This window comes from Mesitornis unicolor, unplaced genomic scaffold (assembly GCF_000695765.1).
Source record: "Mesitornis unicolor isolate BGI_N332 unplaced genomic scaffold, ASM69576v1 scaffold495, whole genome shotgun sequence".
Lineage (NCBI taxonomy): Eukaryota > Metazoa > Chordata > Aves > Mesitornithiformes > Mesitornithidae > Mesitornis > Mesitornis unicolor.
In genome coordinates, this window is record NW_010185927.1 from 1,360 (window position 1) to 29,097 (window position 27,738).

The 27,738-nt window shown below is 44.8% G+C and overlaps 1 protein-coding gene across 1 annotated transcript; it reads left to right on the plus strand.

The window, feature by feature from the left end:
- Window positions 1-11,357: 11,357 nt before the first annotated feature.
- GPR139 (G protein-coupled receptor 139) lies at window positions 11,358-13,050 on the plus strand (the record flags this gene model as incomplete). Its single annotated transcript, XM_010184962.1, has 2 exons — window positions 11,358-11,447; window positions 12,116-13,050. Coding segments are annotated over 2 exons (1,025 nt in total), but the record flags the coding sequence as incomplete, so codon positions are not given.
- Between the last annotated feature and the right edge of the window lie 14,688 nt (window positions 13,051-27,738).

Consider the following 27,738-nt stretch of genomic DNA (forward strand, 5'->3'; position numbering starts at 1 on the left):
TGATGTTCTTTGTGGTTTTTTGTTGTCTTTTTTTTTTTTCCTCCACCCCTCCCTGGCTTATAATTAAAATTTGAAAATTGGCTAATAGTTCAGAAAACTGGAAAGTTAAGTCCTGTATTTACCCACTGAGGATGCAGGACATAGGTAAGTGTCTCTGCTCCACAGCACTGATGTGTTTCAGCCCTGACCTGAAGAGACCCAGCCAGCAGGGATGAGGAGGTCGTTTCCTCTTCATCAGTTCCTTAGGAGCTGCTTAGATCTGCACAGTAATGACAAGCTCTGATTTCAACACCTCTCACCTAGGAACTGCCGGAGACCCTCTCAAGATTATCAGGTGAAGAAGTTGCTCTGAAGCAGTCTGTGGCTAAGCTTGCCTTTGTGTGGCTCTGAAATGGGGGAAAGTCTTATATGCACAGATAAAAAAAAATCACTTAATGTGTGCTCTGCACATGCTTGCACCAGCTCCCTAAGCATACTACATTGTAATTACAGACCTAGTGCTGTCATTCTAAGAACATGGTTAAAATCACTGTATGATTCAAATTAGCAATGGCAACATGCATCACTCAAGGGATCAGACATCAGTTGATACAAGCAGCAGCACCAGTGATAGTGCTTACCAGAACTAGCCAAAGCATTTGGTGGTTCAACACTGCTGAGTTCAGTGGACTTACATCAGATATGAACGTGGCAGCTTGTTCAGTGCATGTTATCTGACGATAACATTGGCACTAACACACAAAAACTCCACACAGGTACAGTATGCTGAGTTAAGGCACAGTATGTCGAGTGCATGAGAAATTAATGATTCTCCCCCTGAGACTGCACAGAGAAGAGAATAGGCTGGATATGTTTAGGGGAAGACTCATATGTCCAAGCTTCACTGAGGATGTGATACAAGGCGAGAGCAGTGCTAAAATGAGCTTTTCATGTTTTAATTTGAAGCTGCGCTTCAGTTTTTTAACATTAGAAAACTGTAAAGGTAGCATACTTATTACCTGTTAGAAAAAGAACCCTGAATTCTGTGGGATCTGCTTTGCATGGTGCCAAGTATTTAAGAAAAACACCATCTAGGATCTGTCCCCAAATACAGCCCTAGTGCAGTGTTTTGCTGAAATGGAAATGGTTAACTTCTTGCCACAAATCTTGCAGAAAGACTGATGAGATGAGAAACCAGTTAACTGTTTCTGCCTTTCCTGCTTTGGTGTCTGAAGGAAATTTCACTAACTCAACAACTCCACTTTGAGGCCAAGTGATGCCAGGCCTGATTGTACATGCAGAGAAAGCATCCTTTCCCCTTCCCTTGTATAACCCAAGCATCTCAGCAGCTCCTCATCTCAGCAGTGGCTCTTTTGCCCTCCCTGTTAAACCAGGCACCAGAAAGTCTGAAAAAGGCAGAGACGAGATAGAGCAAAGCGAGCTCCCTTCACCCCTGCTCTGGCAGCAGCATGCAGAGACAAGTGCCAGGCTGTGCCCTGCGAAGGAGGACAACCACGAAGGCACCATGGCATACCAACCCTGCCACAGCAGGTACCACATGCTGAGGTGGCTACAACTCTGCCAGAGGTAATCAGCTGGGATGGGAGTTTTTTTTCTTTTCCCTCTAAGCAGAGGCTGGCAAGACAGAGACTGTTTTCCAAAACTTGTGTTGAGGGCAGATGTGCAAAGGTATCCCGCAAGTGTGCAGTCCTGCTGCCAGGAGCAGGGGTGCCCCAGGAGTGGGGGTGCCCTAGGAACAGGCTGCATGGGACAGGGAGAAACTGCTGGAGTGAGGATGAAGAGCAGAGTGGGCAGCAGCGCTGGACGTGGGGTCATACTCCCATTGAGAGGGGGATGTTTATAATTTACCGAGCCGTTCTGCAGCCCCTGCTCTACCATCCCTGCACTCCCCTTGTCTGTTAGTCAGAGAGGACTTCTGAAGCACCTCTAGTTAGCTGGGAGGCAAGAATGGGGCTGCAGGAAGGCTTAACAGAAGCATTAGTGAGAGAAAATGAGAAGAGGTGGTGTCAGATATGGGGGAGGTAAGAAACTGCTCTGATTCAATCCAGGAGGGTGCGGGTAAGGTGAGGAAGCAAAGAGCAACAGGTACCAACTCTCAGTCATCCCTTTGCCAGTGAAAGCTGCACAAAGCCGTTACACTGAAGAGCTCCTGCCATGGCAGTGCCACCAAGCACAGCCAGGAAGGTCTGGCAGAGAAGCAACATTGCATGCTGCAGACACCTGGCTTTGACTCCGATTCCTGTATTGTTAGAAGATGCAGCAGCAACTGAGTTGCCTTGCGTGCAGTCACCTTCCTCATTGGGAGTATAGCATACTGCTGTGGAAAGGACAAAGTGGCAGCGTTTCCTAGACCAGGGCCTGGCCTGACCCACACTTCCAGGTTTCTCTCTCCTGACAGTGCAAAGAGTAAAATCTGGTTTTCATACTGCATGATGGCTGGTTCCACCTTGCTTCTCACTCAGTTGCCTACCTGGAGAGTGACTCAGCTTTAGCGGTCATCACGTCCCAGTGACACAAAGTACAGGCACATCCCCAGCACTCTTACAGGACCCCCAGGAGGTAACAGACTCACGCCAGTGCCCCAGGGAAGTACCACTCCAAATTTTGAGAGCCTGGTTCACAAATATTTCTTTTTTCTGTGCTTTAGGCTTCTGCTTAAAGCTGATCACACTGATCTAAACACAGATTCAGGACTTGGGAAAGCAGCCTGGACACACTTGGGTGCTCTCAGCGAGAGGGTGCAAACAGGGAGCTTTCATGTCAGACCTGCTGCTGAACAAGATGGTGTGGAAATGGTGACAACCCAGGTCATTTCAAGCCACATATAGAGCAGGCAGGCTCCATGCAGAGGGAGAGATGCTGTAGAAATGACCTAGAGGAATGTGTTGGCTCAGCAGGGGTGCCTAACCTTTTTAGCACACTGTCAAGAGAGAGCTACACATTATGGGCCTTCCCCTAATAGATGACAGACTGGCTGTCCTCACACAGCAAGGCAGATGATCTAGGAGTGGGTTGACACACAGGTGTGTAACGTTTGCACTAAACCCATTAAACTGCAGTACAGTCACAGGCAAACCAAAACAGTGGAGAACTGGTCCTTCTAGAGCCTTCTCCCCATATGCAGCTTGGAATAAAGAGGATATCTGGGAGGTATACAAGTCAGGGTCATTGTCCTGGCAAGGCAAGTACTGCCAGTGGGCTGTGGGATGAGCATCGCTGATCTAAGACACCACTACCATGCAACAGCCCAGCTCTGCTCCCTCTACTCCCCAGCTTTGCAGGGTGAACAAGACCTGAAGAGCATTTGTCATCTCTTGCTTACAGCTGTGACCGGGATAGTACCACAAGGAGGAAGGGGACAGGTAGTGATGTTTGCTGATGACTCACGTGGTATTTAATACCCAGTAAATACCAAAGCAGGCAGAAGGTAGGTGTACATACAGCACAGAACGGTACAGAAGTGTCTGACCTGCTTTGGATTCCTGCCATCTACTGCCTAGTATATTCTTCTGCAATCACAGTACAGGCTTCTGATTAAAGGGAGCATTTCTAACACCTGAATAAATAGAAGTGCTAAACAATAGAAGTGTTAAAGGAAGATCTGAAAATACGAGTGGGAGTATCATTACATGCAGAGTTATGACCTTGGAAAAACAGCACTCTTCAGCTGTCACTCATTAGATAGAGTTCACACAATGAATAAGAACTGAACCCTCCTGAGGTAGGATTCAACCCCCCTTTTATTCAAAAAGACCATACTTCCTCTGACTTAAAATCTGCATTGGAAGCAAAGCCAGTACATCGCATCCTGCTTAAAGGAGGACAAATAAATAGGCAGAACTTTAGATCAGCAATTGGAGCAACCAAAGGGCACTGCAGCACAACTAGACAGAGGGGACCAAAACTGCTGCTAACACGCTTAAAATGAGTCACTTCCTATTGTAAAATGAATGCTTTCTCTTTAAGGAAAGAACAATCATCATGAAAGAGAATAGATTTGTTACAGCGTTCCTGCACAGAACCAGTGACAGCAAGGCACGCAGACAGGAGCTATTTAGTTTGGTCAGGATGTCTGGAGACTGTGGCCTCTAAAGCTTTGCAGCCTGAAAGGCAGCGTGTGGCTGAATCCAGACTTGATTGTACATCTCTGAATGCCACTTAACAGTACAACTGCTAACTTTGGGTTTCTTCTGCCACATCAGTAGAAAACAGCACTGTCAGGGCTGTAATGATAATGAGGGGCAATATTTGGGAGGCTCAGTAGACTATGAAGTGCACAAGCTTGCATGGCAGGCTGCTAAAATGGATCAGGAAGGAAAAACTCCAAAGAAGATTTTTCCTTGAAATGACAATGACACAAAAGAGAGAGCACAGCCAGTTGTCACGGTAGGTGGGTAATGCAGAGCCCCTAGTTGTTAAGAAGTCAAACCATTCAGAAGCACTAGGCAGTCTGATATCCTGCTGTTCTTCATCCACACCCTTCCTTAGTTCTCGCCTCCTCCTCCTCTCTCTGCTCCCCTCCGTAAAATGGGGGTGAATCAGCAGAAATGAGCCAGCAGGAGAAGGCCTTCATCCGCGTACATCAAAATAATTTGCTGCAGGCAAACAAACAGCACGGAGATGTCCTGACGTGGTGCGTGCTCTGCTTTCATGCACCAAGTGAAAAGCAATCTCTGGCCACAAAAGCTTTCACCTTCTGTTTCAGGTGGTCTTCTTGAGCCTTTAATCTCCTTTCACATTAACTTTTAGATACCAGAAAAGGAAACAAAGCAAAAATTAACACCTTGAACACAAGAGACCTTGCAAACCATTCTGTTTTCATTCTGCAGAATAAAGATACATATGTACATAAGGATCCTACACGATGGAGCACTGTTGGAGTAGTTCTGGGGGTGACCTGATTTGAGAAGATTGTGTTGGGTTGTACCCAGGACACCAGTGTGGATGTGCAGAGGGAATGAAGTACAGACAACCAAGCAGGACTGAAATTAGCAGTACAGAAGATGATCAAAAGGAGTTTTATCCCTTTATCTGTGGAAGAGGAGAGAAGCCTGCCTACTGAAACACTGAACACATCGTTTTCACTGAAATTGTTCTCTCCTACCACCTGAAACAGAGTCCCTGGAATGTACAGTCATTTAACTTCTCCATCTATGCAATCATATGGTGCATTCACTCTGCAGACAGGTGCACCAGAGGTTGTTTTTGGTTTCAAGACAAATCACCTATCAGTCAGTTACATCAGACTAGGATATTTCGCAAACATTTGTTCATTCCAGGTGTGCTTGCTTCAATGTCCAGACTAGCACACCAAAGAGGAATATATTTAGTGTGGATGCAGTGTATTCTCTGGGGGGGGAAATAAAGCCAAAATGTGATGATTTTACGTAGTCTGTAATTTCCTGTATATTGTAAAATTGGCATAGTCTCCGAGAAAGCTTAGCAATGAGGTTTGGAAGCATGAGCTCCTATTGCATTAGCTAACGCTTTAGGGAAGACATAAAGATTTTGTTTTTTAGCAAAACCACAATCAAAGATAAAATCCTCTTAATTATTCATGCCAGTGCCCTTATGAAATCACATGCTCCCTCTGTCCTAGTCATCCCATCAAATATCTTTGGCACCTGCCTCAGTGCTTTGGTGTTCGGTATCAAAAGGGGAGAATGGTTTTGTCATCCTCAAGCTCAAGTTAGTTAGCTTGAGACCTCCTAAACTTGCCAACAGCTTACATTTAGGAGCCACAGACACCTGCCAAATGAAACATCCAAATTGCCTTGAAAATCTGTCCAGATATGTTGCATGAATAACCAAATTCCTTTTATGATTTCTGCATTATTTTGCAGATTGCTTTTTCTCCTTCCAGCACTGATTTCTTTAGTGCTCTGGTAGCAAGATGCAAGGCTGGATTTTGAGATGTGAGTTTTAGACATTTTTATCCTTGTGTGGGTGCCTCTAAGAAAGCCTTCAGTGGGGGGGAATGTCCATGAGTCATTGGAGGCTTTCTGCACTGTAGGACCAGCTCAGGAAAGGTGGATGAGGAGGGTGAAAATGACAAGAGGAGAAGCAGATCCCTGTTGCATTTACATACATGTGTCACTAGTAAGCTTGTACCAGGCCTCCATGCATCTTAGCCTAGTATTCCTTCTGGACCATTCTTGTATTGCAGAAATAGCCCTATTTTATACAGACTAGAGAAAAAAACCTACTCCAACAGTCCAGGAAAGCCAAAAGCAACAGAGTGTAATTACACCTGTCTGCCAGACAAGTTACTACACTTAAGCATCAGTGGTTGGCAAGGCTCAAAGTGAGCATCAGCCATTGACATCTCTGTGCCATTACTGCATCTGTGCTCTCCAACAGTGAGGAAGTGCTTTTGGCTCAGTTAAAACCCTTCTCTGGCCTCCATGTCCCACTGACAGCTATTGCCAGCCGCGGAGCAGAGTACCCCATTCACTGCATCCTTCCCCAGAGCTGCCTCAGCTAATGAATGCTGTCAGTGAGAAAAACAGCCTCAGAGCCCAGATTTCATTGTCAGTATGGCCCCTGACACTAGCTCTTTAATTCACTTGCAACTTGTAAGTGCAAGGCTATGCCACGTTTTGTCTGGCAGTCACTAACTTGGTTTCCCATGTATGGAGGGGAGTTTGGGTTGTCCTGGGCAAGAGGTTGATCATCCTCTGGCTCCAGGATCACTTTTGCCCTCAGAGCTGGCATGGTCTGTCCCTACACATGGGATTTCAAAGCACAAACCCCACAAGAGCCTTCCTACAGGGTGTGAAGCCTCCTCCAGTGGCAGTTCTGCATCCATGCCTACTATAGCTTTTGTAATGCTCTTTTTTTGGCTTAGATCTCTCTCCATCCCCTGGGACATGATGCAGGCACCAGCAGAAGGGGCTGACAGCTCTTCCCCCTGAGGATGAGTGGGTACGTGCTGTTCGGCAGCACTCAGACAATTGAACAACAAATAAATCAATTTATTACAAAAATCAATCCTCACAGGAACTCTCAGGGAAGGGTAAACTTGCATTGCACTAATTATATTCTATAAAGTAGCTCTTTATGCTTCACAGCAGTTTAAGGAAGGATCTCAGGATATGATAATAAAACAGAAGAACAAATTACGTTAGCCATGAGCAGGCACCGTTTGCAGAGGTTGTCCCAACCTGCTTTAGTGTTGACTTCAATGCATACCAGATCTTCTTTAAGGGCAAACAGCATCCAAATGTCATTTTAAAAGACCACATAACCTGCTATAGCCAACATCAGTAACAAACACATTTACATTGCCACGGCATTTTTTTTGAAAAATAATTCCCATTACATAGCCTTTGTCAGACATCACCCGTTATCATCTCCAGAGAGCTCCCACACAAAGTAAGGGCTGGTTGCCATCCTCATCTTCAATCCAGTAGCTACTGGAAAACAACTGTTAGTAATCACAGCCAGATCTGGCTGGTGGACACAGTACTCGTTTACTTTTTAATGTTGCCTCCTAGTTTAGTGGAAATTATTTACTCCCATCAAGTCAAAACATCACTTTTTTCACCATATTTTTTTAGCATATTGTACTTAGTCTTGGACTTTCTAAATCTAAGGAGGAGGTATTACTAACATTTTCTAATGCAATTTAAAATTTCCCGTTCATGAACCATCTCTCTGTGCCCGTCAGGTGACTAATGCAAGGCCTGCGGAGTAGTTCCATACACTACACAATTATTTGTAGGGATCCTAGCAACAACTGTATTCGGTAAAAGGTGTCCATTATATTCAGTGACCTAATGTTTATCACGCTTAGTAAGCGACACTCATGGCTACTTCATTTAGGTAGTTTATGATGCTGAACTACTGAACCACACAGCAGGCCTTATTCCCAACACAGCGGCGCTACCACTTGAGTTGTAAAGGCTGTTTCGCTGGACAGGCTGCTGTATACATGAAAATACTCTCAATAAAATCCCCAAAGCGCAGAAACATGCCTGTTTCTTCTTTAGACAGATACAATTGCTCCTGCTTAAGCTTACACGCGGTGATAATAGTCAGTGGAAGGAGCTCTATGAATCCCCCGCAAAGGCCGTGGTTAGACACTGTTTGATCTATGATTGTAATCCATGAAACAAGAAGCTGGGGAAAAAAACTGTGCCTTTAAGGGTCACAGGCACAGCTTTGAGGAGGCACAAAAGACTGTCTAAGCTCTGCAGGCAGGGCAGCACGACTTTGGTACAGAAAGCAAACCCAAATCCACGTGAGGTTACTTCTAACAGATGATCTTTCCCAGATACATAGGACCTCCAACAGCATAAATTTCAGTGCTGCAATTGGTCCTCAGAAGCTGATAAAGTCAGAGGAGATTTCAGAGGAGAGATATAAGGGTCCCATGACAAAGCTTGGCTGAGTTAGAAGGTTGCTGTATTTTGAGCAGCAAGGACCGGTGACGTTTGGGTGTCAGAGACCTTAGATTCTGTGTCTCAAACGCATCCTCATGACTAAAGAGAAAGAACTCAGACTGCCATTTCTTTCAGTTGCTTCTCATCATCTGCTAGTGGCATCTCAAGGCTTCAGCCAGCTAGTTCCTAATCAAGCCCTGGTGCTCAACCACATATTTATAAATTCAGAATACTGCACTGCAGCAAGTGATGCTGGCATAAATTCCCATCTTTCATCCCCTAATCAGCTACCAGCACAGTGATCAATCTCTTTCAAATTCAGATGATCTGAACAGCTTAATATCTGGAAAAACCACTGCAAGAAATGGGCAGTATACCATCCAGGACAATTTAGGTTCATTGACCTAATCAGCAGCTATAGGTCCATGTATGTTAAGTAGAAACAGATATTTTTATATCTCCATCATCATCTCTGCCATAGTCTTCATCACTGACTGCAATGTTAGCACAAGAATTAGGGTAAACAGGGTTAAAGTGTGGTTGCAAATGCTCTTCCATCACCTTTCACGCGCAGTAGGTAATTTTTGCCTGCAGAAGAGCTTGCAGGGCACCAAGTTGGCACCCAGGAGTCACCAGAATGCTGGCACAAGGACACAGTTGTTCACACAACATGGTGTTCCCACCCATTTCCCATTTTACTGAGCTTTAGTGTTTGAGAACACATCAAGAACCAACTTAACACTAGCTAGGACGTTGGTGAAGGACCAAGACTTACCTATAGTTTATCTTCTCTTTCCCCATACAGCGTGCAGCAGGAAAAATACTCCCAAACCCTGTGTGTGCTAAGACACTGTCAAACTTGCAACTTCTGCTGTGCCCCAGTATAGATCTGTTTTCACAAAGTAAATGATATTACTGTATTTCATATCATCCAGCCAGAAAAAGCCCTACTGTGATCCCAGGGAAAGCATTTCCAATACAAGATACTGTAACACTTGCAGAAAAATTGGATAGCGCTTGCATGTACTTTGTCAGATCAATTTTCTAATCTGGCTCACCAAGCAAAGCTCACTGGCATTAGACAAAACTTGCATTTCAGTACATGCTGATACTGGGAACCCTGAGAAAGGTCAGGGGAGAGGGTACTGAGGAAAGGACTGCTCGTAAATCTGCTCCTGTAGGAAAGCGACGTTAGAACCAAGCAGCAGTACCCCCACAATGGGCAGAAGGGGTGGGGAGCAGGGCTGCTGTGCCTGGGCATGGAGTGGCTCCAGGATCCCTGCAGGAGCTACTCTGATGGGCCAGAGTTACCTGCAGGTACCAGTGTCCTCATGCATGTCCTTGCTGCATGCTGGCTCCAGCTGCTGCTGCTGGAGCAAGTAAAATCCAGAGGATCTGAAGAGAAGATGAACCCCATGGGTCACATCCAGTATCTGTGAAGCTGAGCCACTCAGCCTGGCTGGCCAAAACCAACAGTGGCTGCAGAGTCACGAGAAACACCCAGCTCGAGGATTTCCTTGAGAGTACATCACTCACTGTACCTCCAGGGCTCATCAGAGGCATTTTGTAAGTGAGTGAAGAATGACACAGCAGTTCTGGCTGTACCACCCCCTGTCTGTGCTGCGCTGAAATCAATGCAGTAGCATTTGTGTTAATAGAGGGCAGAACTAGGAAAACTCCCCTGAAGGTGATTTAAGACAATACTGTCAGAAAGATCACAGGGTTTTTTTGTTATTTAGGGCGGGAGTCAGCTGATTGTCACATTTGGTTTAGTTTTTTTCCAAGATACAAAACTATTATATTAAGTTAATACAAAAATAGGTGGTATTTTTGAGGGCTATTGCCCTGCTGCAGTTCATTTCCCCAGTGGCAGAAATATGCTCCCAGACAGCAGGCTTTGAAGGCATTTATGAAGAAGGAAGCTTTCTCCTGTGTCAAGTAAAACAGTAAATAAAAGAAAGAGCATTTTCAGTTGTAGGGCATACATCCTAGACTATCATTTACCTTAATGTCAGCAACTTCCTTTCTCTCTGATTTAAAGGAATCCTTGCAATTACTGTTGATTTGTTTTGGGAAATCCATCAAAGCTGGCAGAAATGTTTGAAGCACTGAATGCCCAGAAGAGGTGATTCACAGAACACTTATGAAAATGTCAAAGACAAACATTTAGCAATCTCTTCTACAGTAAACCAAACCTCTGATTTTTAAGCACTGCTTCAAGGTATTCTAGCCAAGTGATACAAACTTCTGATGGATACAATCTCACCTGCTTCATTTCAGCCTATTCAGTAGGAATAATAGGATCTTATTTTTCCAATTCAAGACTACACAGTAAGTTCTAGTAAAGTAGTTAAACGTTGGATACACCTTACTGCTCCAGAAAAGCTCACAAGGACTGCAAGGGCTGTTCGTATCCATGATGGGGAGCTCAGACTGGTCAGGGGCTGTAGGACTGAGCCCTTCCTATGGCATCCCTTACAACACAGGTTCAATCAGCCACTAAAGCTTATTTTTAAGTTGAACCGCAGCTTTAGAAAACTGAAGCAAACCAGACAGTGAAACAGCAGAGACAAGACACTTCAGCACTTCACCACAGTATCATCTAAGTGTCATGCAATACATCCAGGCATGGTTTAGGTGATGGGCCTGTATTGCAGCCAGAGAGTTGCAAGCAGATTCTTTTTCAGGAAACCAAGGGATGTTTACACTTGGGCTGAACCAGAACATCCATCACATCTGATGTGACCAGCAGGATTTCCTTAAAGACTCAGCTGTACACTTCAGAGGAAAATTGCCTTCTGGTTGAAGGACTTCTAAATAGCAGCAAGATAAGCAAGCAGGTCTTTGTGAAGCTGATTGTTTCAGTGGCAGAAAGGGAGATGCTTCCCCAGAGCCTATCTGTAGGACAGCAGGTCAGGGCAGGCAGGACTGAAGTACAGGAGGCTCATCCTGGGCAGACCTGAAAACTTCAAGTGCTGCAAAGCACCTCCAGCTCTCAGGAAGAGCTGAGGACACATTTCCCTGGAAGTCTTTCAGTCCTCCTCTCAATTGGGATCCCACTCAGTCACGGGAGAATTACCTAATCCAGGTGGCTTTATTTCGGCTCTTTTTAGATGGAGTTCAAAAGTAAAACAGGCAGGCACCACGAGCTGGGATGAGGAACAAAATGTCTCTCTCCAAAGCCCGCCCCTCTCATTTGTCACTTGTGAAAAAAAAAATGTAAAAAGGAGGGGAAATAAGAAAGTGTGTGCGCGCACGTGTGTGAGAGATACTATTTTTTTTCTCTTTCTGCTCCCTCCTCCTACCCCTGCCTCCCTGTGCATGTGTGGGGGTCCCAGCACCCCCTGCTCAGGACACTGCTGCCATGCCCACAGCAGCAGTGGGGCTGACCAGAGAGAAGCAGAAGAGCCAGAGCTATGACTCTACCTCTACTTCTGCTCTGAGAAGACAGCAAAGGGCTGTTGGACATCAGCTTACCCTGTGTCTGCAGTGAAGTGACTTTCTCTCTGTCCCTTGTCCTGGTCTGCTGGGACACTGAGAGTCAGTGCATCCCACAGCTGGGAGCAAAGCCACATCTGAGGGGCCCAACTGTAGTGTTTTCCTTTTGATTTCTTGAGCTTTAATAAAGGCAGTAATGCTAAGTGCTTGAACAGAGATACTACTCCAAGCAAGTGCTCAGAAAATGTAGTGTTGCGTTTTAATAGCATAATTCTGTGTTTCTGTCTCCACAGCAAACATCTTGACAGTCATCATCCTTTCCCAGCTCGTGGCTCGCAGGCAGAAGTCCTCCTATAACTATCTTCTAGCTCTAGCTGCTGGTGACATCCTGGTTCTCTTCTTCATCGTCTTTGTTGACTTCCTCATGGAAGACTTCATCTTAAACAAACAGATGCCTCAGGTACTGGACAAAGTAATTGAGGTCTTGGAATTTTCTTCCATCCATACCTCCATTTGGATTACGGTTCCACTAACAATTGATAGGTACATAGCTGTGTGCCATCCACTGAAGTATCACACAGTCTCCTACCCTGCTCGTACTCGAAAAGTCATTGTTAGTGTCTATATCACCTGCTTTATGACTAGCATCCCCTACTACTGGTGGCCCAATATTTGGATCGAAGACTACATAAGCACATCAGTGCATCACGTCCTCATCTGGATCCACTGCTTTACCGTTTACTTAGTGCCCTGCTCCATCTTCTTCATCCTGAATTCCATCATTGTGTACAAGCTGCGGCGAAAGAGCAATTTCCGACTGCGAGGATACTCCACAGGGAAAACAACAGCCATTTTGTTTACTATAACTTCTATTTTTGCCATACTTTGGGCACCAAGAATAATCATGATATTGTATCACCTCTACGTATCGCCTATAAACAACAGCTGGGTGGTACATATTGTGTCGGACATCGCCAATATGCTAGCACTGCTTAACACTGCAATTAATTTCTTCCTCTACTGTTTTATTAGCAAAAGGTTTCGCACAATGGCAGCTGCCATGCTGAAAGCCTTCTTTAAGTGTCAGAAGCAACCTGTGCAATTCTATACAAACCATAACTTTTCCATAACAAGCAGCCCTTGGATTTCCCCAGCGAACTCTCACTGCATCAAAATGCTTGTTTACCAGTATGATAAGAATGGAAAGCCTATAAAAATATCACCATGAAAAGGGCAATAATTGGAGTTTCTGGATGCAAGTTCTTTTCAAGTGGTTACATCTTCAAGATGTAATTTCCTGAAATGGCTGTTTGGAAGAGTGGCCATTTGCTTTCATTTCCCTGGGAGAACAAGGGCAGATCAGACTGTCAGGAGGGAACAAGGAGCACTTGATCTTAGGAGCAAAAGTAAGAAGGCAAAGGCGTCTGCCACTTACACAGCATTTTGAATGTGCTTCAGAGTTCAAGTCTTAGCGTTCAGTCACACTCAAACGTTTTGCATCCCAGCACCAGTGCAGTCCAGAGTCATTGGAGGGGGGGAGCCACAACAGTGTTTAATTACAACCTTTTAAAACACAACTACAAAATTTTACTTGACCATGCAGTTCACTGTCGACAGAGCAAACAGATGCTTTTACTTACTGTGGAAGATGCCATTTCTGGTGTATGCACTTGCCAAAAATTATGTTTCTACATGAAATACCACCACACACAGTCTTGCTGTCAGGACCTCGTTGCAGGAGTCAGCATGCAAGACACAAACTGTGACCAGTCCTTTTGGGCTCAAGGACCAATGTAATACCTGTTGCAGCCTCAGCATGGAAAGCAATCCTGCAAGCTGACAATATTACTATGTTTTAAGTTGTTATTTAAGAATGTGACTGAGACAGGGGAGCTCAAGGGACGGAGGTTTCTAGAGTCATGAACAAAAGCAGCATCTTTTCCCAGCTATTTCAGTTATGGTGTCTAAAGACTTTCAAGAGTGAGGCCGAGTCCTGCCTGGTGCAGAGCTCCCACTGAAGCCGCTCCTGCGAGGTCTGGAGTGATCACAGCCTTTGGGTTCCTTCTTAATCACTAATGATTCTCAGTTATTCCCGTGTTCAGGCCTTTAGGGATTAGACATATAAAAACCTCAGCCTAAGATTTTCTTCTGACACATTATTCCATTCTATTGCAGATTTACCATTTAATTGTTTAAAAAAAAGTATTTGTGAAAGAAATCCATTAAATACCCAACAGCAGTAAAAACATAGATCAACTTGGACTAAGGCTTTTCAATATTTACCTTAAAGTAGCTTAACTTCTCTTCCTTCACACTCAAAAACCAGCATCCCAGCAATGCTGAGTGTAGAAAATGAGAGAAGAGATGTACAGGAAGGCTGAAAATGCATTTCTTTTAATTTCTCTCCTTTTCAAATCTTGGCATGTGGTCTCTCAGGGCCACGTACCACATTTTTACTTCTATATTGGGTACTTAGTAGAGCTTTACTGAACATGAGAGCAGACTTCTTTATGTGGTGAACACAAGCACAATGTGGTCAGTGGACACAGCAGTTTCTCAGTAACTGCAGATAAGCAGCCTGGTGCTAGCACTGCGTTTGTGCCTGTGCCCATCTCCATTGCCAGCAGGGAGCTCATGGTGCATCAAAGACCAACAAAGCGAGGTCCTCTGAGAAGGGATCCAGTCAGTCCCACGTTAGTGGGATCTGAGGGCTGAAAGCATCTCTCCAAGACCCATGGATGGTTCAGCTTTGGTGCATTTCCACTAAGAAACACCAAGGCTATAGAAGTCCTGCTGAGGACAACAGCCTGGTTCCCTTCTGCCACAATGGCTGCATTTGCACACCAACTCATACTGGCATCCTGCAAGAGCAAAACCCACACCAAAACCTGAGCGCACCTTCCCCAGGAGAGAACGGCAGCAGAAGGCAGAAACCATGAAGACCAGGATCCGAGGCAAAGGCTGGATCATGCATGGAGAGGCTTTCTCAGGAGAGATCAAGGCTACTCAGGTTGGTCAGGAGCACAGAGACGGGATGCCCAGTGCCTTGGGGAGCGTGCACCATGTGGTCCTCTCCCACTGGCAGAGCACTCCTCTGCAAGGTGCTGGAGCACCCCAGGGACCATGCTGGTTAGAGCAGGGAGAGGGGCAGGTCTGGGGGAAGGGGGAGCTGAGAGCAAAAGCTGACCCTTCCCACCTGCACCTACTGTGAGGGTGTTACCCACCTAAATCTCCCCAGATTCAAAGGGAAATGAGAATCCCCCCCATCCTTTAGGCTGTTTGTCCCCATCATCTCAACAGAACTTCACACTTACTTGCAATAATAAAATGTAAGAAGGATGCTCAGCCTTGCTGTATTTTTCACAGCAAGGTTAAAATTATTGCTCTACCAGATTTACAGAAATTGAGTTTTGTGGCCATGCCTTCTACCCCCGTCCCAGAAATCTCTCTCTGGTGTTTGTCAGTTGATAGTAACCAAAGTTACCTTATGAAAAAGGTACTGTATGTTTCATTTTGGAGAAAACACTGTATTTATAACTTATTCTAAAATTGTTATGAGGAATGCTTGTCTGAGTTATATGTGAATGAGTCTGAAGTGCAATATCTATATAGATAAGTGGTTAATTTTTGAGAATGTATCTATTGAAAAAACCTATTTATACAGGAAATTCACTATTCTACTTAAAATAAGAGTAACCTTATGGAAAATAGTGAATGTTTAGGGCTTTTATTTATTAAAATCTTTCAATTAAGTGCATGGCATATGCTGCCATTCACATGGTGTGATTTATTCTTTTTTGTAACATAATGCTTATACTGCAAACTAGCAGTGTCATCTGATTTTTTTCCTGTCCTGATGATGTATTTTTGTAAATTGCTATATTTAAAAACAAAATCTTTCTGTGTGAATATTTTATTTCCCAGTAAAAGTAACCCATTAAATTGTTGTAACTTCCTTTGAAGAAACTCATAATCCTTCTTCATATCATTTCAGAAATGACAAGGTGCAATTTTCATATACAACGAGTTGGTCATTTAATTTCTGACAATTTAGGGCTTTAAGAGCTTACTTCTGAAGCCCCTTGGAGTCAAAGGGAAGGTTGCTTGTGGGTTTTGTGGTTGTTTTTTTCAATCCATATCAATTTAGCAGGACTTTGGACCAAGCTGTATCTTGTTAACAGACATTTAAAGCCTTCTTAGAGTCCAGTTTGGATAATAAAGCCTTGACTTTTTAGTCTGCCATACCGGAGCTGCTGTTGATAATACTTGCCTTATGCTGGTTGTGTGAAGCATCTTGCAATGACTGTTGCTAACTAGCCAATGTCTTGCTGTATTATCTGTACCTCCTAATTTTCCAATAGTAAAAACTTAACCAAGCACATATATAGTGTTATTATTTAGGGGAAAAAGTATCCTGGATACAAAATCATCTTTGTTGTGGAGATGATCTTTTGTACTCTAATTTATATTTCAAATATCTACAATTAGAAAAAAATAAGCTGTGAATGGACAGTTTTAAAATTACTTATAGGTATATGTCCTTGAAGGCCACAGCTAGGAACAAAATACTTTCTAGATGAGTTGCTGGTATAGAAAATTATGGGACCTATCACCTATTTAAATTGTGAATATTGATATTTTCATAAGTAGACAATATATTGTGTTTGGCAAACTTGTTTGTATTATAATAAATTATGAGATGGTGCATAACTTACTACTGTGTTTGGAGCTATTGTTTGATTTATAGATTCTTGTGATATGCTTTTGATTTAGAGGTGCTTACAATATACTACAAGTAAGACTGGTCCTTGGCAAGCATTACTCAGTAAAACATGGCCTTGGATTATGTATATTCATTCATTTGTTGAAAAAAAGTCTGAAATAAGATGTATAAATTATTACTGGCTCGATTCTTCATTTTGAACCACAGACCCAACTGCTGTAGATTAAGTTTAGCTGCTAAAGTCAATGAATCCCTATCCCCAATTTCAGTGGAAAGTTGGACCTGACACTGTGGTCACCTGTCCAAAGCAGGTTCGATGCCAGGAAATCCAGCTGATGCCTCCAGTCATTGCAAGTGATGATACCCAGACAGTTGGGCCCAGGAGAGCAAAACATGTAATATCTTCATTAATGATATTGACAGCGGGACTGAGTACACCCTCAGCAAGTTCGCTGATGATACCAAGCTGGGTGGTGAGGTTAATGTGCCAGAGGGAAGGGATGCCATCCAGAGGGACCTGGACAAGGTGGAGAAGTGGACCCAGGTGAACCATTTAAGGTACAACAAGGCCAAGTGCAGGGTCCTGCACCTGGGTCAGAACAATCGTCATTAATGATACAGGCTAGGAGATGATGTGCTGGAAAGCAGCCCTGAGGAAAAGGACTTGGGGGTACTGGTAAATGAAAAGCTGGACATGAGCCACCAATGTGCATCTACAGCCAAGAAGGCCAACTGCATCATTCCAAAGAAGTGTGGCCAGCAGATCCAGGGAGGTGATTCTGCCTCTCTACTCTGCTCTGGCGAGACCCCACCTGGAGTATTGCATCCAGTTCTGGGGCTCCCAACACAAAAAGGACATTGAAGTGCTGGAGCAGGTCCAGAGGAGGGCCACAAAGATGATCCAAGGGCTGGAGCGCCTTTCCTATGAAGACAGGCTGAGAGAGTTGGGGTTGTTCAGCCTGGAGAAGAGAAGGCTCCGGGGGGAACCTTATAGCAACCTTCCAGTACCTGAAAGGTGCCTACAAGAAATCTGGGGAAGAGCTGTTCACTAGGGCATGTAGTGATAGGACGAGGGGTAATGGTTTTAAACTAGGAAAGGGCAGATTTAGGTTGGATATCAGGAAAAAGTTCTTCAACATGAGGGTGATAGATCACTGGAACAGGTTGCCACCCTGGTGATATTCAAGGTCAGGCTTGATGGGGCTCTGAGCATCCTGATCTGGTAACATTGTCCGTGCTTACTGCAGGGGAGTTGGACTGGATGATCTTCAAAGGTCCCTTCCCACCCAATACATTCTATGATTCTATAACCCTAATTCCCATCCTCAATCACTGACAGAACTCATGGCATAAGCTTCCCTGCGAATAGGCTGTATTCAGTCACAGGAGCCAGGGCAAATGGGAGAAGTGGCAGTTTAATTCAAACTGGATAAAAATATGGGGCATTAACAAGGAAATCCTTCCAATCCACTCTCCCTGTGAATGCACAGGGTCTGTGTTTTACAGGCTGACCTCCTTCTGTCTTTGCAGGTCCTCCCATTTCAAGATGGGCATCCAGAGCCCATGCTCCTCTAGCTGCTGATCCCAAATATTTTGGATTTCATATGTTCTCATAGGGTATTTCAGTCTGTTGCAGAGATAAGGATCTATCATGAAACACCACATATTTGTATGTTGTTAAATATGGGAAACATGATAAATGTATTATAGCTGCTGCCAGAAATAGAAAGTGGAAAAAGAAACCTATGGTGAGAAAATACAGAATATTAGAGATAGAAAGTGAATTCAGGACCTCAGGGGATTGCACATGGAGGAGGCCCAACATTTCTTCAAATGAAAAATGCCAACGCTACGCAGAATTCATACCCCTAGATGTAAAACATTGTGGGATCAAGCTCCTAGCTTCTCTGGAGAAGTTAAAGGACATTAAAACGGTATTTAAAATTATTAAAAGTAAGCAGAAAGTGGAGTAGAGAAGGAACTGATCAGAAAGTCCGGTGTCTTAGAGATCAAGAAATGCAGGGTAAACACACAAGAGGAGAGGGTGATCCAGGTAATGCCAGACCCAATGGTCAGAGGTCCCTGGTGTGAAATACTTGGGAACAGATTTTAAAGGCCATCAAAGAGGGACAAGCTGGGGGAAAGAGGCATTGCTGAAAGTGGCAGTGTCAGATTTGATGGAGCTTATCAGAGTTGATCCTTTCAGAGGGAGCCTGGGATCTGCTTGTCTTGGTACTTTCATTAACAGCTGCAGCATGAGGAGTACTGATGAAGTGTACAGATTACTAAAAAAGGCTGTAATTGTACTGCCGGCAGAGGACTGAAGGAAAGGTATTTAATGTAAGAACCAGATGACCTTGAAGAGTCAAGTGATAAAAATGGGATGAATTCATTAGTAATAAACACAAGGCTTTCCACTTATCTGCCAGTAACAATACATTTGCTATAAAGCTTCAGTAGTCAGAAACAACCAAGAACCCAGGTGTACCAGCTGGGCTTGAATGATGATGAGTCACCAACAGAAAGCAGCTGAAAAAAACCCCCAGAATTCAATCTCAGACATTTCTAAAGATACAGCATAATATTAATTGCATTTTGCAAGACTTCATGTGCTATATGCATATATACATACATATATTCACACACACACAAAGGGATAAATAGCAGTATTTAGAGAAGAACTCAATAAAGAAACAGAGCTGGAACAAGAGTAAGTGGTTATGAACTTTCCTTGGGTAAAATTTGCCCTGGAAGTTGAAGACAGTCTCCAACTACCAAAGCAAGGAGGTTCAGCAAAAGCCTTTCCAGTAACCCAGATCTCCCCACTGGTTTTAAAAGGAGCTCTGAGAGTTCACAAACAGGGTTATGAGATGAGGCTGACAGCAGGATGGGTCAGGACCGTGCATCCTCAGAGCTGGCAGTCCCACAGCTCTAACCTGCACCAGCCCCCTGCACCTCCCTAACTCAGCTCAAAGGACAGCAGAGGTGTCCCCCGAGTCCTTTCACACCACTGGGGCTGCTTTGAGGATGTGGCCAACACCAGAGCCCAGAGAGTCACCAGCTGTTTAAAGCAGTTCCTGCCTGCAGCCACAGTTAACTCGGTACTCGCTGAGGATGTTGCAGATGGGGGACCACTGCTAATGCATCCCCCATTGAACTCACACTGACTTCTGGCTCAGCTGTTCAGTTCTTTAAATACCTCTTTAAACCCGCCAAACAGAGTAGAATAAAAAGCAGCCTCTCACAGTCTTGAATTGTTAAATAATAATCCCGCTATTAGCTGGCTGGGGCTGGATTTGCAAGATCTGCCTTTCTGACAGCTTGCAATTAATTCCCAGGAGTTGCCAGGCAAACAACAAAGGGGTTGAAAGGCTCCAGTCTTTTGTAATAAATAGGCATCACAAATGAATTTACTATTAGCTTGCTACAGTGGACCAAAGACACATAAATATTTATTACAATTACAAAACTGTGTCAAAAAAATTTAAAGTCTCATGTTTTCCTGCCTTACCAACAGGCTAGAATCGCTGCTCCACCTATTTCTCAGCACCTTCTTTTAGCAGATTAAAGGGACAAGATGAACCGCAGGCAAAATATGATATTGAATATTTTAGTCAGAAGATAAATTTGGTGTAGCACAGCAGTACCAAAGGCCTTTGGCTGAGTGTGGCAGCTCATCTTGATGGTGCTGTACAGCAGCGTAAGGAACCAGCCCCTGGGCTGGGGACTTTGCAGAGGAACACAGTGTCAAAGCAGACAGCCTGCTGCTCCAGGAGATTCATCAGGTGCAGGCTGGCCTTGGGAAAGGCAACAAAACAACATGGAAGGGACAGGGAGAGATCTTGGGACAAAGACCTCATGACAGATCCTGCTGCTGAAGCTCAACTCCTAACAGGGCAGCAATCCTCACATACAGGCACGGCACTGCAGAGGAACAACCACCTTCACATTCCCAAACAAACAGCAGCAAAGGAACTGGGTGTCACAGGATGGATCAGTTTCTGGGTGTTTAAAACATCAGTGACTTCCACAGAGTCACAGCACAGGAGGCAGCCGCAGGAAAAGTGCCCAATCCCCTCACCATCACCGCAGATCTGCAAGGGTTCATGTCACAAGATGGAGATGCTTTCTGGGGAGACAGTTGCCCCTCAGCCACTCAGCCCAACCAGCAAGGAGAAATTCATCTTGGCCCGATTGTGATAAAAAGTACCATGAGCCCCACTGCTCAACTACAAGTCATCTAAACCAACTTTTGAAGCTGTGTGCATCCTGGAGGATCTCTGTCAAGCATCTGGCCACAGTTGGCTGCTTAATCAGCTGCCTGCAGGAAGAGCCACATGCATAATAAACCAATTTTTATTTAAGCCAGAATTGCACCAGTGTGACCTTTTTCCAGGACTCTGTATGTGTAAACCCAGCAATCAACAGCACTAAAGCTCAGCAGCTGCATGTGGAAAGGCTCATCTCTGGGAATTCACCACTCACAGCTGAACCTCACGTCCACCAAAGAGGAGAACAGCACTTTTGAGTTTGTGTCTGGACGCTCACGGGGTGAAGATAAGGATGCATACCTGCAGATTAGCGGAAGAGACATGCTTAACATGCAAACCCACCAAACTCAACATAAGCAACTACACCAGTGATTCAGCGAAGAGAATGAATAGGGAAGGGATGAAACTTTCAGTTTAATTAAACTACTAGGAATTATCAAAGTGGGGAAATGGAGAAACAGCACAGGGGAATCCACAGGCAGAAGGCAGTGGCCATTTTGCTGAAGTGTCACCTGATATAGGAGTACACTAGGATACATAAAAGAACTCAATCTCAAAAGCGTCAGTGAGTCTCTGGAGGCAAAAAAGGCAAGAGTCAGGCCATCACAAAATCTTTTAGGCTGGAAAGACCCTTGACATAATTGAGTCCAACCATATTCTAAAGCAGCAGAAAGGCCTTTGTTCCTCTGGATCACCAACTGTGAGGGGTCCTACCAGATCCACACAGAGGCCAAGGGTGATGCAGACCACGCAGAAGGAGCTCTTCTTCAGGCGCTGCCCCATAACCTACCTCAACCAGAGAGGGTCTTGGACAGTTTTTTTCCTAATTAGGGCCAAAGCAGGAGGAGAAAAGTACCATGAAGTGCTGCTTCCATGTGCATCCACGCAGCACCTCGAGGCATCTCAGCAGCTTTCCTGGGATGCTACAGTGCCCTGGGATGGTACAGTGCTCCATAGGGCCCTGCCTCTGCACTGATGCAGTTATCTGTGCTGCCACAGGTTGGTCGCTATAGTGATAGTTGAAGAATCAATAGGTGTAATTATAATAAATAAAACTGTTGGAGTTAAACAGACAGTCCCACGATTACAATCCGGTATTTGTTGCTGTTAGTCCTTCTGCTGCTTGGTAAAGCAGGTGTCCTGCTCATTTATTTACTCCACCTTTATTCTGACTTTAGCATTGTTTACTTCCACTCTGTCTGAACCAGCCCACGCTCCCCAGACCGTGGGTGTACATGGGCACAGCCAGTCTCTGATTTGGACAAGGCTGGAAATAGTCACATCACCAGCTACCAAATAAATATCCCTGCACAATTCAAGATGTCAAGCTCTCGTTTTGCAGGCTTCCCAGGGCTGCCATGAGATTCCTGCTCCATGTTCACCACTATGCTTTTTCCACTTTGCTGGCTGACATCTACCAGCTCTGCCCCTGGGAAGAGGCACCAGCACTTGCTCAGCTCCCTGCATCCCTCCTGGTCCATCCTGAGCTGGCAGGTGGTCAGCCCATTAAATGCTCAAAATCAAAGCCTCAAACAAAAGTGGCAGAAAACAGACATCCCTGAGTTGAGCTGGGACATTAAAACACATCAGGAGCTCTAGCAAGTGAGAGATAGTACTCGCAGCCCACAGCCCTTCAATGCCTGACCAGCCCTTTGTCAGCATCCTCTGCACAGGAGTCTCGTCTGAACTGAGGTTTTGGAAGCTTTAGCTTGGAAACAGCCCCATAACCAGCAACAGTGTATGGCAGTTTCTAGCAACTGCCACACGACCAGTTCTGCCTAGGAAAGGCTGTTCAATAGGCATTGGACAAGGCCATCAGTCAGGTATGCGTTTAGAGGTAGTCCCTGCTGAAACAAACACCAAGGAAGCAGTGCCAGCACCCAGCCAGAAATGGGGAAATCCATGTAAAACTCTCCTCAGCTCTGCTGTCCTGGCCAGGGCCCTCCACAGCGATGCTGGATGTTGCAGTCATTCAGCCAGCACGCAGCTAGTCTCCCCACACCTCTCCCAGAGTGGAGGGAGCTGCCTATGCTGTAAACCACCTCCCAGGAGAAAAGCACACCGTCACATTAATTGTAGGGCCCTGTGTGTAATCACAGACATTAACTGCATCCTTTAATAAAGAGAGAGAAACTGGCGCTTGTTTGGTAAACACCCCATGTCTGCCAATGATACAATTACTGCATCACACCAAGCTGACATGCTCAAGGTTATCCCCCCGGCACAGATTCAGCCACAATCTAGCAGGTAAAGGCAATGGCAGAGATGACAGCTAATCAGTGCTGCTAATGTATGTTAAGCAGAAACAAACCATTCCCCACTCAGTCCTCTTTGCAGTAGTTATCCTCTTTGAATCCATAAAGCAACAAAGGAGAAATATCAAATAGACTCCTCCCCACTCCCCCTCTTTTTTTTTTCTTTTATTACAGCTAAATTTGTCATCATCTTTACCTGTCCAAAAGTCTTTGGGATATGTATTAAGGATGAGTTCTTTTTCTCTGCAGCAAGTCAGCCCTAGTCATGTCCACTTACAGAGTTCTTTGATTTATATCAGGGGAAGAAAGCCCCAGATGGTGGAAGATGCTGCCCACCAGCACACCCCACTGTGTCCCTCTGCAACAATGCAGGACCTACCCACAGAGGCCCAAGATCAGGTTTTTGAACACCAAGAAACCACTGGGCTCTGCTCCCAACAGATCTGTGGGTAAACTCCAGCAGATCTGAGCAGGGCTACAGCTGTAGGCACAGTTTGTTGCTCTGCACAGGTGGGCACCACTGGGCAAAGCACTGCACTTCATGCTCACCACAAAGGCAAGTCAAGTACAAGGTGTATTTGCTTTCTAATCCAACTTCAAATGGAAAACTCTTGGTATTTTCCCTCCCAAGCAAGTCTTGGACTCAGGAACATCAGTGGAAGATTTGATCTGCACCCTGTGTCCAAGGCTTGTCAATAAATACCCCAAAAGTGGGTGATATTCCTTCCTCTCAGGTTCAGACAGTGTGGAAATGCTGCTGAGTCAGCAAAAATTTGCCTTAGTCTGGGTGTGATGGTGCTCCTGTACTGAAAACTTTCATAAACCTAGTTATGAAGGGAAATTGTTTCTCCAGCCCCACTCATGCTTGGGTGCATCTAAGAAATCAGTCAGTTATAATGGCTAGACTGAGGGACAGCTGGAGAATGCTAATGCCTCTTTCATGTCAAAAAAGTGTATACAAAAGTCTTCATATACTGGATTGTCTCACCTATATGCGCTTTATAGGTTGCTTACCTGAGGTTTATAAGCTTCCAAAATCCACGCCTCTGTCCTAACTCACAAGCACTTTGTGCAGCACACTGCCAAACCCCCTCTTTTCAGAATCAGCACGTGCACCCACATAACCTAAAAAATGGTGTGGGTCCAGGCCTGCTTTAAGTCTCTCGGTGCTCCTTTGATGGGACTCTCAAGCACAGAGGTGCAGGGCCCACCCAGATGCTGCCACAGGACATCAGCACGACAAAGAGCTGACCACAGCCTTGATTTTGTAGCTGCCACTGAACAACAGACATCAATAGAAGACGTGGCAGAAAAAAGAAATCAAACCGTTCCCTGTACACTTTCCCTTTGAGAGGGCTCAGTGTTTGCACCAATTATTATTTTAATGTTTGCTAACATCTGGGCTTACAAGGGAGCCAAGGGCTGTATTGAATTATCACTAAGAAGAGATCTATGTTGAATACATTCAGGTGAACAACTCCTTTCCAAAGGTGAAATTGCAAGTTGGGCTTGAAAATAAAACAGTTTTCCTGCATTTACAATGTCTGATACCAGGTTTTAAAGCTTTAAATGGTTCAGGAGAAGAAAGTATTAACTACTAAATGGATTCAACAAAATCATCTTCACATGCTTACAAGAAACTGAGCATTTAAAATTTACATTGCACACATTTTCTAGTAATTTTCTGGAAAACAAACAAATTCTGAGTTAAAAGACATTGCTATGCCTTTCTTTGTCTAATAAGCAAAGCTCAGCATGTGGCTCATTTGCACCACATATTCCTTCTGTGTGTGGCCATCGTTCCTCTTCCCTAGGCCATCGGACACACTTCAGTTCCTGAGCCACACATGTATCCACTGCCAGACAGGGATCACAGCACGCTTCCTCTACATCCGTTTCTCTAGTGCATCAGTGGTTTGCTAAGAGGAACATACACTGCTTTCTTGTTAATCAGTCACTTATGGCAGTCAGTATTAGATAAGGAAAATGCAGCTTTTGCATTCTTACAGAAAATATTCTGACCTTGTCCTTAGAGCTGGTTTGTACACCCAGCACTTCCATGAGCAGCTACCACCCTTAGCTGGAGCCACAACAGTCTTTTGCAGCAAATGGTTGCACAGATCTCATGGGGCATGAGAATTTGGCAGTCTGAAACGCAGCTCTCGCATTATGGGGAAAGCAGATGGAGAAGTGAACGTTGCTGGAGGCTCTCAAACCAGTGTTACCAGCCAGGTTTACCAGGATGGGATTTGAGTGCTAGAGCAGTCTCTTTGCAGCATCCCAGTAATTGCTTCCAGTGCTTCAACTAGCTATAACGATCACAAACTTATCACTGAGTCCAGCAATAAGGAGACCGGGTAGTCTCATCTTCATGCATTTCAAACCCTGGTACTTCAGGCAAGGTTGGAGAATGGCTTTGGCAGCAGCCGTAGTTATTGTGACATCTTTGTGCATTAGTAGTGAGCAGGCAAATGACACAGCAGATTTCAGTCTTGCCAGCAAGGTTCAGCTGCTGCTTCTTCAGCTTTCAGGTTAGTGTGCCCTTTGCAACTGTGGGTACAAGTACTCAAGTGTACTCCAGAACTGTTGAGCCCTTTCTGAGCTGCATAGACACATCTGTCCTGGCTGAAGAGCTTCTGAGCATAAGAGTGGGTACTAAAGCAAATTCGCCAAGTGTTAGATGAGACTCTTGGACAGGCTGGGAAGAATCCTCAGAGCAGGAGCATGGCAATCAGTTGCTGTGAAGGACACCAGCTTGCTATGTGTCCAGTTTCCAAATATGTCTCCAGAGAAAAGAATGCCCACAGACGCAGCACTAGTCAGTGTGCTAGAGACCTGGGAGAGCTGCACTTTATGGGATGATCCATCCTATGGGCCTCCAACTCAAAAGAGTCACAAAGAAGAAAAAAAAACAAGCAAGAAGAGAAAATAAAAAACCCACAAGCCAGTGAGACTGTCATCATCAGCAAGCACCACAAATTCTCAAGATGAAAAAACAGGAGTACCCCCTGAACAAGATTCTAGGATCTCAGAACCCAACCCTGCTCTAGAACCATATGCTGACCCGGAACCCTATCTAGAACCAACAAGCAAACTGGAACCTGATCTAGAATCTTGGAGCTATCTAGAACCTGCTCTAGAACCACCGACTGATCCAGAGCACTCTCCCTATCAAAACACCAACTACAGAATTCATACCTGCTCTAGAAATGACTGCAGCAAAACCAACCAGTCTCTGAAATCCAGCCTCTAGAATGGACCTGGACTTTAGGGCCAACCCAGACTCTAGGGCCCTGGCCAATTGTATGAGGCAAAAAACTCCATGTGACACTACAGGTTTGGAGAAGAGTGGCTAGAAAGCGCCAGACAAAAAAGGACCTGGGGGTATTGATCAACAGCCAGCTGAAGATGAGCCAGCAGTATGCCCAGATAGCCAAGAAGGCCAACAGCATCCTGACTTGTATCTGAAATAGTGTGAGGTGCTGGAGCAAGTCCAAAGAAGGGCAGCAAAGCTGGTGAAGGGTCTGGAGCACAAATCTTGTGAGGAGTGGCTGAGGGAGTTGGAGATGTTCAGCCTGGAGAAAAAATAGGCTCAGGAGAGACCCTATCCCCCTCTACAACTACCTGAAATGAGGGCATAGTGATGTGGGGAATGGTCTCTTCTCACAAAGTAACAAGAAGAAATGGTTTCAAGTTCCACCAGAGAAGGTTTAGATTGAATATCAGGAAAAACTTTTTCCACCAAAAGGGTTGTCAAACATTGGAATGTGCTGCCCAGGGAAGTGGTGGGGTCACCATCCCTGGACGCACTGGAAAGACATGTAGATGTGGCACTGAGAGACATGGTTTAGTGGTGGACTTGGCAGTGCAGGGTTAATGATTGGACTTGATCTTAAAGGTCTTTCCCAACCTAAACGATTCTAGGATTCTAAGTGCCACCACCATAACCTTGCCTTCTGGCAAAGCAGCTTCCTGCACCTGCAAAGCTGCATCTCCTCAGCTAGCACCAGCACATTCCCACCAGCCATATGATGCACATTGATGAAGTTTGTGACGCAGTTCAAACACACAGAGGCTCAGAAATGCCAGCTGCTAATGTCTGGTGAGCTCCCAGCTCAATGGATGATCAAAATATCTATCCATCAAAATGATATTACAGCAGCAGCTCATCTGGATCAGCCTTTTACATCACATTGTCCTCCAAGACATCTCAATTTTACAGTTCCTAAAGCCAACCTTTCCTTTCCATAAACAAACAAACAGGAGCTAAAAGCTGAGTTAGTACAGAGTCAGGCAAAGGAGATGCCAATACCTGCAGGCACACTGACACTTTGTGAATACCGCTTATAATGAATGGTGTGCACTGTTGAGGTTTTGCTAGCCAGGCTGGTCTCAGCAGGTTTGGAGGCTTGCTTCAAGACCTGAGGTGAGGATAGACAGCTGCTTTCCAGGAGCACTGCCTTGATTTTTAGGTTTGTTTTTTGTGTTTTTTTAAATAAATACTTTGCTTTGAGAACCACACTGATGCAGAAACCTGCTGTAAGGATTACTGCAAATAGAGAAGCCAACATTAAGCAGCCACTTTAAGCCAGTGCATAATTTCCAGAAGACCCCTGCCCTCCATCAGGAAACCATGATACATTTAAATTTCTACAGCAAATACACTT